This window comes from Tigriopus californicus, chromosome 3 (genome assembly GCF_007210705.1).
Source record: "Tigriopus californicus strain San Diego chromosome 3, Tcal_SD_v2.1, whole genome shotgun sequence".
Taxonomy (NCBI): domain Eukaryota; kingdom Metazoa; phylum Arthropoda; class Copepoda; order Harpacticoida; family Harpacticidae; genus Tigriopus; species Tigriopus californicus.
The window spans coordinates 6,019,526-6,032,166 of record NC_081442.1 but is presented as its reverse complement, the minus strand read 5'-3'; the positions used below and the strand labels follow the sequence as shown (position 1 = coordinate 6,032,166).

Genomic DNA, 12,641 nt, shown 5'->3' with positions numbered 1-12,641 from the left:
CAGATCGATGTATTTGACCTATCTTTAGCGGAAGCGCAGATATCAATAAACAGAAGCTGTTATGAACGCGTCGGTCAGCTCGATGAGACGGCAATCCACAATACAAAGTTCTCGACCGCCAATCAATAGGTCGTACCCATAACACGAGCACCCATCGAACGCGCCCTCGTCACAAAATTGAGTTAAGCTGCGTTGCTCCTTTGAGTGGAGTGAAAGTAAGCTAGGTCAAACGGCTAGTTCGCCATTTTGAATTCTACTTTTGATTGGTTCGATACATTGGAAGTCATGTCAAATCGTTCTACCTACTGAGAACAAGTGCTACATACTGACTCGATACTTTTGGCATGTCGACCTTCGTCGAGAAAATGGAGGATTCTTCTTTTAGTGATTCTATATCCATTATCGGCTATACCTTCCTGTATGCCTTGATTTTTGTGGGGGCTATGGTGATTGGAAAACGAGGCTACCTTCGATTTTTCTACCAGAACCCCGTGGTGGATGGGTTCTTCGTGACCCCTCCAATGGTCACCCCCTATGAGACCATTGCGCCCATTGTCGTCTCTACACGTCCATCCTTGGTCCAACCACCAATCACTCAACACTCGATCTTGACCATGGACGACTTTGAAGTCTTCGCCCGTAATAATGAGCATGAAAATTCCAGTGAATCTGAGGATGAGTTTGAACGATTGAATTGAATTTGAATTACCAATCAAGAATGTATGATTGGTAGGTATATTATCGTTTGTGTGCCTCTAGGGAGTCGATATCCTTAATCCGTGAAACCCAGTGTCTGTGGCTGTGAAATATAATTACAGTTCATAAGTCTTTGGAAACAAACCTTCATTGAACTTTAGTTAAACGTCTCCAAGTTTTGAGTTGAGTAGGATTTCAGGCAAATTTAAGGTTTCCCACGAGCTCCCCTTTCGAAACAGAGCACTTGCAACTACCCAATGGTATCATACGAGAATCAGCAGAGGATCAAATTCTGCTGACCCCAAAGAAGTGTATTTGACACACCAGCCATTAATCCATTCAAGCTTATTGCATAATAATCGATGTCTCGGCCCCAGTTTTTATTTGGCGCAATATCATTATGCTTAAGCTTTTATTTGCTCATAACCTTTTAACTGTCGTGAGGTGTTTTGGTTAGGAAGACTTGACTCTCAGGCAGAGAACGTATATGCAGATGTAATTTGGAAATGCACAAATTAAACTTTTATCGGTTTTTATATGTTCTTTGATACTTCTAGTTTATAATCTACGACGTGTTGTTATGGTTCAAATTCATAAGCGACTTTCGTTTTCTTAACAGTATGGCCAACATGGAATTGCTTTTCATTAGCTATTCCTTTTTGGTAGCTTTCGGTTTAAGCGTTTGATAAGAACTTTATTGGCACAACGTAAATAGCGCTTATTCCAAGAATCAAACATGATGCATTTTTAACTTTGTATTTGTATGGTTCCACTCCGACACCAACGAAGGTGATTGAGGAGTATCATTTTGATTCCAAACAACTTATCTCATTGAGTCGATTTTGAAAAAAGGTTCGATTACGTAATCATTTTTGAACTGTTTTACGGTCGCCTGTTGTTCACGTATTGATAGGGGCAGTTCGTTCCGAAGCTTGTATGTAGTCCTTCCATTAAAACAATCAGTCCATCTCTCAGTTTCAAGTATTGCGAGGTGTATGCTGCTTCGTCAGTTGTGGGTTTAGCTTTGTTTAACTATCCTTTTCTAAAACACATGAAATTGTTGAATACAAAAACGAGTCAACTGCGAAACAGTCAAACAGGTTGTTCGACAGGAGTAACAATTGATGATTCTAAACTTGAAAAAGTATGCAAGAGTGATCTCCTTCCCACGGTGGTTAAAAACATTTATTAAGTTTCGATGAAAATATCCAAACACATCTTGGCACATTTCTAGCTCCCAAAACCATAATAAAAAAATTGACTCAATTGTTTTATGGCGTAATCGGACAACTCGACCCAGAACAATAACAAAACACAACATTTTCACCAAAAAGAATATGATTATGGAACAAAACTAAAGCTTGATGAGTCAACATTTGATTTGCATGCAAAGATGTTAGCATCAGTAAGGCATTAAATAAAAGATCAAGTTTGATTAAAACATTATTAAATTGATTTTCCCACCATGATTAATTTAAACGTAAATTGCTTTTACAGATCAAATGTTGAATTGTCGAAAACCTTTCAAATTTTGACTTGTTTTACATCACAGTTTCAATTTTGCTCCATAAGTATGAACTATTTGTAAGCCAACATATTTGGCTTAATTTCTGTATGGGGCTGAGTTGACAGCTGGGTCGAGTTGTCCGCTGGGTCGAATTGTCCGCTAGGTTAGGTTTTCAATACTGCAGAATTAAAATATCATTTGTATTTTTCTTGCATTATCTCGAAATAGCTCAAAATGTTACATACAATCCTTTTAAACCCACCATAAGACCAAATTCTTTGCATTAAAAAGAAAGAGATTAAACTAAATCAAATAAAACAATCAATGATGGTTTCGAGAACGACAATTTGGTTGCCAAGATGCAATTTTTACTCACTTCGAATTTGGTCTTCATGAAAAGAAGAAATCACTAAAACTACTTGAGTGCATTTTCTTTGGAATTTGAGTGAACTCATAAATAAGAATTCTCACAAAATTTGAAAAATGCGTTTTCGAATATGTACATGCTTAGCGTTTTACATGATACTTTGGAATAAAATTTTGAAATATTTTGAAATTAGGAAAGACAATATAAAACTATATTTTACTTTCATGATATGGGAAATTAATATGGGACACATTTTCTATGCGAAATGGGGCCCATCACTATCGGGCTGGCAAGGTTAGTGTCCAACAGTGCTGGGAACCTGACCTTTCCGGAGGTGATATCCGGACACAAGTTGTCCTTCCCGGTCAAGGAATTGCGAACACCTTATTGTCCTTGGCCCGACATTCCTTCGGAGTATTGGCGGTCACGCACCTTTGTTCGGCTCCCAGCTAAATGCCGTCAAAGACGGGAGCTGACAAAGGGTCTATTCAATCTGGCCCATCCTCTTGTCTGCAATAATTAAGATTTTCATCATTTACCTTTACCTAAGTGTGTCTGTACTGTCTGCACTCACCCACTGTACTTTTTGCAAGAGGGTGCACTGAAACAACTCTAGTCAAATTCATTGTGATATCACTCTCTAGTCAACTGTTTTATTGCTTACCATTTTTGACATTTTTCTTCTAAACATTTTACAGTCTGTATAATGTTTATACACCATCTTTCCCTTATATTTTTACGCCATGATATGACTAAAAGTTACAATACATCTAGAATTCTAGTCATATTCACTGTGATATCACTTTCTTGTCAACTATTTTATTGCTTCTACCATTGACATTTTTCTTTTTGTGCAATTAACAGTTTGTATAATGTTTATATACCATCTTTTCTTCATATTTTTACGCCATGACATGACCAAGAGCAAGGACACTAGAGCAAGGAAGCGCCACTTTTTTGTGATCACCAAACCTTTCCGGCCAACAAAGGCCTAAACCAATGATGCCGAATTTTTCTAGTGTCTATTTTTGGCATATATATTGTTCAAAGAGTGTGGCTACTTTCATTTTTGTAACCATTGATGGTAGGTGCTTCACATAAGACGTTTAAATATACTTAAAATGACTTCTATCATGTCTTGAAGTACAATTACTGTAAAATAATGATTAGGTATTCTTGGTAAAGCAAGAATTTGTTTCAGGAACATCTTGACTAACTTTCAAGTAATTTGGTGCACTTGCTATAAATCCATGGTTCTCAATTTGTGAATGATCCCCAAATGAAAAGTAGACATACTTTAGGTCTGAGGCAAATGAAAAGTAGACATATTTTAGGTCTGAGCTACATATTGATCTTTAAACTCATTTGAATGTCTTAAAATCATGGAAGGATACATCACAACAAATATGACTCCTTTTTTAATTGACTCTTTTGGATCCTCTTGCTAAAAAACGTTTTTAGAGTCTAAAACTTAAATCTAGTGCGTTGGACTTTGGTCTTTCTCTGTGTGCCTTAAAAAAGCCAGCCTTTTATGAAAAATTCCTAATAAGTAGAAATTTAAACATTAAACATTTGAATGTCTTAAAATCATGGAAGGATACATCACAACAAATATGACTCCTTTTTCAATTGACTCTTTTGGATCCTCTTGCTAAAAAACGTTTTTAGAGTCTAAAACTCAAATCTAGTGCGTTGGACTTTGGTCTTTCTCTGTGCGCCTTAAAAAAGCCAGCCTTTTATGAAAAATTCCTAATAAGTAGAAATTTAAACTCTACTCAAAAGCAACTCATCTATTTTTCACCAATGCCTGATGTTTTTTTTGGTAAACGTATGGATTGAAACAAGATTATCAATTGCCCATTTTAGATATACTGATATGTTGATATTGATTTACATGCACCTTTTTGCCTATTTCATACATTTCTTTTCTTAATTGTCAGTGTAAGTTCCTCATGAATTGATTCCTGTTCATTTTCTTTCTTTCAATGTTTCTGAGCAAGTTTTGTCCATTATTTTTACTGATTTTAAAGACAATTTGCTTGTTTTTTATTTACTTGATGTTGATGGTTATTTCATTTATTCTTTTGACTTTTAAAGTTAATTCAAAAATATTTGATATCTGAACAGAGTTGTATATCAAGGGGATAATTATATACCAAAAATACACTTACATGTACTGTATAGCATGGGCAATCTTGTTTTGTTTATACTAAAGTTACTGTCTTAATTCGACGCAATGGCCTTAATTGGCGGACAAAGGAAAGCCGTGACGTTTTCTCTCTTTAGAGTCCCTGCCAAGAGTCACAAAAAGACATTATTATAATAACAATAAGCTTGAAGAGAAGAGCAAGGTCTTGAACCCGCTTCTCTTCAAACGAGAAGATATTAAAAGGCAAATGACTTTAATGTTGACCATAGGGACCTTTCGAAGCACAAACTTGATTCAACTTCAAAGAGTGACGGCCGTCGAATGTGCAGTTTTCTTTTGTGATAATAAGTTTTCAGGGCATGATATTGATCATTTTTTTCATGATAAAGCCTTTTCGTTTGCGTATTTTTACTATGATAACTAAATCAACCTTGCAGTTCCATAGTACGATCAAACAAAATAACTGTTGAATGAGGCGCTCAATAGTTGTTAAAACAAATGGACCTCTCCCTACCTCTGGGTTGCTCAAACAGACAATCTATGCTTTTTGGCAAGCAAAAGTAAAATCATATAATTTCTCAATTTTTGATATCACATTGCAGATTTTTTTTCCTTACTCCTACTACACAAATTGAAGATGAATTATCAAAGAAATTAAAAGGCTAAAATGTCGTCTTCGAGATCGAAATCAACGTTATAGAGTTTGTTGGCTCTCACATCGTATCGGGAGTTCTAGTTCTTATATACGTAAATGTAATGGACCGATATACACATAGGTCAAGAGCTTTTATTCTCTGTAATATAAAAATCAACATTCTGTTATCGTCAAGTTGTTGCTTTTTTCTTCTTGAGGACAAAATGCGACTTCGCTGTTTTCATGAACTAGCCTTCAAAACAGAGTACTCAAATAATGCATCAAATCAATCTCCTTGGTTGTAAATATTTTGGGAGGTGGGCTCCAAGGACAATCGGGTTCGGTGATTTTTTTTTGTTTAACACCAAATGAGTGGTTTACAAATAGTACAATAAATTACGGTCTTTCTTCACTTTTCATACTGGAATAATGACACACCCACTATCATCATTGGTATCATCATCAAAACAATTGTCGGTAATGCTGTATCCAACAACCGGTAGAAGTAGTAGTTAATCATATACGTAGTCGGTTCCTCGATAATATGATTTAATTATCCCTTCCAAAAACACACTCCACATGTCCGACGATCTTTCGAAGTCAGGCGTGCTCCTTATTTTGACAGCAAAAAAAGATTTAGATTTAAAGTGGCACTCGAAGTGGAAATGATACTGATGTTGCATAAGGAGCAATACTTGATTGAAGCGGGGTCCAGTGTTTTCCTCCCTTGCTGAGATTACCATTTTGCGCATGTCAGTCATTAATACCGATGGATCCGATGGATCGTTCTTCGTTCTTCTTCCTTTTTTTCTCTCATTTTCTATGGTGGAGTTGCTGAGCATGGTTGAGATTTAATTTGGGGATATCTGGCTCGGCATTGACATTGATTTTGGTTCTGATTGAAGGTGATGGCGGCGAATACTAACTGCCCTTTTGGTCGCTTTCCGTCATCTCAAAGAGAATTTGGCTGATGGTACGAGATGACTCCACATTGCTTAAGGCCACAGTCGAGAGATGCGATTCATATGATTTTAACCGGCTGAAATAAACGAAATCCGTGTGATGAAGGAAAACTCGAAATTAAGACGTCAGTCACACAACGGGCAGTCTCACCTTTTCCCCAAGCTTGAATAGATGACTAGGTTCTTCAGAATGAGTGCAGAAGTTAACCGAATGCTTTTCGTGACAGGGCCTTCTTTTTCATCCGTCATCTAGTGGAAAAAAGAAAATTGAATTCTGGCTAATGACAACAAGATATTTATCCAACTTACAGCTTGAGCTTTGGGTGCAACAAATTCGGCGGCATGTCGTTTGATTGCGTGTAAGGCAGCATTGGGAGGGTAACCCGGATGAGCTGGAGGGGTAGGAGGTAAGGGAACGTCACTCTTTCCCGTGTTGGCAATTTGGACTCTCCTCACAGCCATAAGTTTCATTAACTGTAATACAAGGGAAAAATCTGTCATATTGAGGTCGTTTTGCAGATATTCAATTGATTCTCACCTGAGGGTGACAATGACGATCTTGAATATGTGTCATGAGCGAAAAGCGCTTTCGTTTCATCCCATCACACCTGGCCCACAGACACGACATATCCCCATCATTCTCTGCACAATGGACTTTGATGGCATGAATCTCCACCTCTTTCGCGGTTTTGAAGGCAGTGAGACAACCTTTCCACTCGCACAAGAAGGGAGACTGCGGGTTGACCTTAGGTACTGATGTAATTGTTGAAGTAGTAGACGACGATGAAGATGATGAAGATGTTGTTGTTGCTGTTGAGGATGAAGATGAGTTGGCATTTGCAGCATTGGTATTGGACAGGCTATTGCTGGACACCGGATTGGGGACGGACGAGAGTGATGATAATGATGGCATCGTTCCTGAACTCGGGGAAGAGTTCGACGAGGTCAATGGAGCGAGGATCGATGGTGTTGCTGACGAAGAAGAGACAGAGTTGACCCCAGGGGCATGGTTGGTAGCCTCAGAAGCCACTGACCCACCTCCAGGAACGATAGTTTGAGACGATGGAGTCTGAGGAAGTTGAATGATCTGAGGCTCAGTGGGTAATGGGGCACTGCGACCGGGGTTGACAACAGAAGACGTGATGGAGGAAGATCCATTCTGATAAGCTTGACCATTTACAACGGGCATGCTTGAGATGGAGAGTGGACCATTTGAAGTTCCGCCAGACACCACCGTGTTCTTATTTTGAGGTTGTAAGATGATAAGGGTCTTCGAAGTGGGAGGCGTTAGAATCTGATTTGACGAGTCTTTGTTGACCGCTGTGGCGACAGGATTCGAGCCAAGGGACGGAAGGGAAACCAATTTTTGAGCCCGGTTTAAGATCACGGATTGCTTGTTAACTACAGCCCCGGGAGTGTAAGTGGTTGATGATAGAGACACAAGGCTCTCTCCGCCGTTAACTGACACTTCCATTGGACCGTTAAGAATCATACCATTTGAATGAATGAGAGCTGCCTTGGCTGGTGGAGCAGCATGCTCTAACCCTGATGTGGCAGGGCGTTTTAACGACTTCAGCAAGACGTCCACGTCACCATTCATTTTATGAGCATCCACTTGTGCGACAAGTCCAAGGCCATTTCCTTCCACGGTGGTTCGCACCTCTTGGCTAGATATTCCGTTGGCCAAGGGAGGTTCACTTTCACCCGCTTTCTTGTCCAAAAGATTGGCTAACATGCCATTACCCATTTTGCAATGTCCTTGAATGGCAACATTTGACTCCTCTAATTTGCCAAACTTGGTTTCTTTTGGCAGTATTCCATCTAAGACGGACATTCCGTTGTTTTCCAATGGTGCAGAAGTCACTGATTGAAGAACTTGGCGCACTACATTGGCTTGGGATTCCATATGGTTCACGGCATTAACATTCTGAAATGAATTAAAGGAAAATTAAACAATTCATGCCATTGTAATCAAATTACAAACAAATGTTCATACTTGATTATTTGCTTCAGGAGGACCTGGACTTCCTCTGTGTAGTAGGTTTGTCAAAATGGGCGAACCAGGTTGTTGTTGGGCAGTTGTTGGCATCGACGCGTTTTGCGTAGTTTGTTGCGTTTTCTGTTGCTGCAGGTGTTGTTGTTGTTGCACTTGCTGTTGCTGTGGCTGCAGGTGTTGCACTTGCTGTTGTTGTTGCTGCAGGTGTTGCTGTTGCACTTGCTGTTGCTGTGGCTGCAGTTGTTGCATTTGCTGTTGTTGTTGCTGCTGCTGCTGCTGCACTTGTTGCTGTTGTACAACAATTTTAGCATTCATTTGGCCACCCACAGATACTGGCATATGTGCACTGTTTAACACCACAGGTACGGCAGGAGCGGGGAGACTGGCAATCTGTTGTTGATTTATCACCTGAGCCTGGCTGGTAGCTTGGTTAGGCTGGAGCCCTTGATTCATAACGTGGGTCCCGTTTTTCGCCAAAACCGTCGAATTTTGACCCGCTGGTATTCGCAAGGCCAAAGGCTGTGGTCGCACTTTGACTCCCTCGAAGAAATGATCAAAGGCACCATTTGCTAGTTGTCTTTTGTTGGGACCAACAGTGCCTCCAAAGAGAGTTCTGAAAGGCAAATGCTAATTTTGAGCACCAATTGAAAAACGATTGAAAAATTTGCCCAAGCTTTCTTTCTGAAATACCACCAATGGATTTGTCTGAAGGCTTACCTGACACATGCCGCATAGAGTTGGGCGGAAATGACTTCGCGTCGTCCCAATTTATGAAGAGAAGCCAAGTATTGTTTGTACATGATTTCGTGCTGAATACGAGATCCCGGAGCAGCCTCGTATGTGGCTCGAAGCCACGACAGACAAAATGTACGGTGAGACTCATCATTAGAAACTCGTAGTTGGACTTGCTGGGACGATTGAGTTGGTTGTTGTTGCGGTGCTGGAGTCTGACCGGGTTGTTGAAATGGTTTAGCCGGTTGTTGCTGCAATTGCACAGGTTGAGCTTGACCAAGGGGTCGTAGTTGAACCGGTGACGAGTTTTGAGAGAGCAAGGCCTGTTGCACAATTTGCGGTTGTTGGGTGCGCAAAATTTGACCGCTTTGCAACTGAATCACTTGTGCAGTTTGTAGCTTTTGAGTCTGACCAATACTAGTCACGGTCACGGCCGGTCTCACTCCTTGACTGGGTTGGCCGGTAGACGTAGCAGCTCTGATGGGAACTGGATGTCTAGGCAACTGCAGCATAGGTTGGTTTGGCTGTCCCGGCCTCTGAACTTGAACTACCTGGCCTCGGATTTGGCTACTCAAAATTTGCGGAGTTTGTCCGACAAGCCGAGTAGGAACCGGTTGCTGAGGCAAAGGCGGTTGACTCAATTGAACCGCTGTGCTCGTGGACGATGGGGCACTCACAATCACTTGAGCCGTAGCCGTGGTAGTAATGACAGGCTTCATTTGAGCCAAGGTCTGCTGAGGAGAGTTTGCCGACGCACTTTGAACTTGAACAGGAGACTGAGATTGGGCCTGTTGTTGTTGTTGCTGTTGTTGTTGTTGTAGCTGTTGAGTCGCAGACGTTCCAGGCACGGTTTCTACGACTCTCATCAGTATACAAGCTTTGGGGCCATAACTTTGGGCCTCCACTGTGACGAGGCTCACTAAAGCATCCAAGGCACCATGAGTCCGCACAATAGCATTACAAGCCGATTCGCCTAGGCAAGATAAGGAGTATAGGCATTCGATGGTGCTGATGAGCAGGTGGATGTCGTGAAGCGACAAGTACATCACTAATTGGTCGAACACAAACTGCTGGGCAACAAGCACATGCTCAACAAAATATTCATTGGCATCCTGTTGGCAAAGCTTGCAAAGAATGTCAAGGGAAGAAATCACTTGAAATCGATCGGGAGAGCTAATACATTGGGTCAGTGTTGACAAAAGAGTTTCCGTGCAACAGCTCTCGTCATTGGGTTCCAGAGAGATCTCTGAGGCAATGTTCCCGATGATGTCAAACCCGGTTTGGTTTAAGTTGCTCCACGAAGAACTGCAGCACAACAAGCAAAACCGGAGACAGGTCAAATTTTTGGCCAAGATGCTCGCATTGTCTTCTTCAAAGCTGAGATTCCTTATTATGGTGGCAATTTGAAGGATACGCTGCCCCGCCATTTCCTTGGTTCCCAATCCGGTCCCCGAGGCAAATATATCACTCTCTTCGGACAGTTCGTCCTCCACCCGTTGTTTTAGAAGGGCCAATTGGTTCTCGGAAGTGGGTGCTAAGGATTCCTCCTCAACTTGGTCGTCCTCAAAAGGATGTCGACCTTTCACTTGTTTCAGCTTGGACAAAGCACCCGAGGCCACTTGTAGCATGAGATCACGAACTAGACTGTCTTTGCAAGCATTCCTCCAGAACGATAGTAAGTCGTAGCGGCGGGTAGAGCGATACAACTCGTTTAAATATGTGGTAAGGTTTTCTAAGGAAGTGAAAATTTAAAAGATAAAAAAACAAACTTCAAAGTCATGGTCAAAGACGACAAAAACGATCTTACCATGGTTAAATACGCCAGCATGGGCCAAGAGAAGATCAAGAAGTCGAGGACACTTCACCAATTTGAGGGTGTGTCTTCCTTCATTCGAAAGGAGTGTGCACACATTTATGGCAAAGTCTTGTTCATTGGGAAGAGGTGAGCACAAGGAGAGAATCAAGCGATCATAGTCGGTTTTCCGGTACACATTGGTGGATAGGCTGTACATTTCTCGATGATCATCGGGTACTTGATGCTGCTGATGGTTATAGGACAAAGGCACGGACGAGGTGATCTTCTGGACTTTTTGCCTCCTCGTTCTCGAGTCCTCTTCATCGTTATACCAATGATCATCTCCATCCTCTTCTTCGCCCAAGAAGTGAAGCTTTTCATAAGCGTCCAAAAAACGGAGGTAAGTATGCTTGAGAGCTAAAGCCGCATTGGCCGTAGATTCGGGCAACTCGAAAAGTGTCACGATTTCTTCCCATCCCACCCGAGAGTTTACCTACAAACAAAGAAAATGAGTTGGTTGAGGTTGATGCAATTGGACGCCGGACTTTACAAGCTGTCAAATAGTGTTGTTTTTTTAAATAGGGACATCCACAACTAGTTTTAAAACACCAAGATCTGTTACCCTGCGTGTCTATCATTCTCACGCGTTGAGCATTCAAATCTTGTTGTTAATAAAAAAAAAGTATCCTCCACTTCTCTTAACGTACTTTTTGGGACTGAGAAAATAAAATGGCATGGCATGAGTGTTAGAGAAAAGAGAAGGATGGGTTCAATAGCAATTCGTACGCAATGCACGCCGAAACCGTAAGTACTGCGCTACCGCCTTGGCGTACATTAACGCAAGCAGAGAAGAGGGTCATGGCTCTCTCCAGTTCCACCTTGGCCAACACAAGATTTCACAAATCCCATGAAGAAAGTAAGGTCCACTCGAATCTTTCGGTTCCAGGGGGAAGGGAGGGAAACATGGAAAGGGACTAGTGCGCGTACCCTGAGATCGGAGAGGCAGAGACCCAGAAACAAGAGGGGAGGGAGACTGACGCAAAAAAATGAGATCGAGGAAGAAAGCGAAGGAGGTGGCAACGGACGCACAGCCAGAGAAGAAGAAGACGCACAGTCACAACAACAAGACTGATTGACGCAGCCCCGTTGTTCCATCGGTCGGATGGGAGAGGAGAAAACCCCGAGGACGGACGCTGCCAGGAAATGTGCCCAAACACCGCGTGGTCATGAACGGCACGGGATTTAACGACTAACATGCAACAGGTTGGGAGGGTCTAAGGCCCGTTGTCGCAATTTCATATCATTACTGGGAGGCGGCATGGAAATGAGTGTATCGATTCTTACCTTCTCCCAGCCTCCGCTGGCAGTGACTACCCAATAGAGCTTGTAGAGATCAATTTCTAGGCCATCGATGGTAGGTAGATGACGATAAGGGGTCCTAGGGGAAAACAGAGAGCCGGTCAGTAATAAGCATCATACATCACATTGGCCTTTCTATTGTCTCTAATAGGACGTAGAACATGCTTACTAATCACTGTGAAATGGTAGCATTTGATATTACAAATATGCCCCCAAATTGTGGCCTTAGTTTCTGAATCGAAATCCTAGCCTATGCCTTACATGAAATCCCACTGTTACAACCAGTTCAAGCTACGGAAGATACAACAGTCCTAGTCCATTGACGGCATTCCTCCCCCATGGATTCGTTTACGGCTCATTCGGGCTTATCCCCAGAGCCTTACCCTTCTGAAAATCGGCCATTTCAGCCCATCCAGACGCCATTTTGCTAGCCGTGTCATGCCG

At 41.7% G+C, this 12,641-nt stretch overlaps 1 protein-coding gene across 1 annotated transcript in view; it reads right to left on the bottom strand.

Annotated features, from left to right (window-relative positions):
• Nucleotides 1-5,486: 5,486 nt before the first annotated feature.
• The window catches only part of LOC131877487 (AT-rich interactive domain-containing protein 2-like), an 8,286-nt gene continuing 1,131 nt past the window's right edge, over nt 5,487-12,641 (bottom strand). Inside the window, exons 2-9 of the mRNA XM_059223169.1 lie at nt 12,183-12,276; nt 10,851-11,331; nt 9,029-10,775; nt 8,312-8,924; nt 6,854-8,242; nt 6,625-6,789; nt 6,467-6,564; nt 5,487-6,392 (exon numbers count right to left, since the gene is read on the bottom strand). Coding sequence (XP_059079152.1) covers nt 6,275-6,392; nt 6,467-6,564; nt 6,625-6,789; nt 6,854-8,242; nt 8,312-8,924; nt 9,029-10,775; nt 10,851-11,331; nt 12,183-12,276 — 4,705 coding nt within the window. The 3' untranslated portion in view covers nt 5,487-6,274. The remainder of the gene's footprint in view (nt 6,393-6,466; nt 6,565-6,624; nt 6,790-6,853; nt 8,243-8,311; nt 8,925-9,028; nt 10,776-10,850; nt 11,332-12,182; nt 12,277-12,641) is intronic.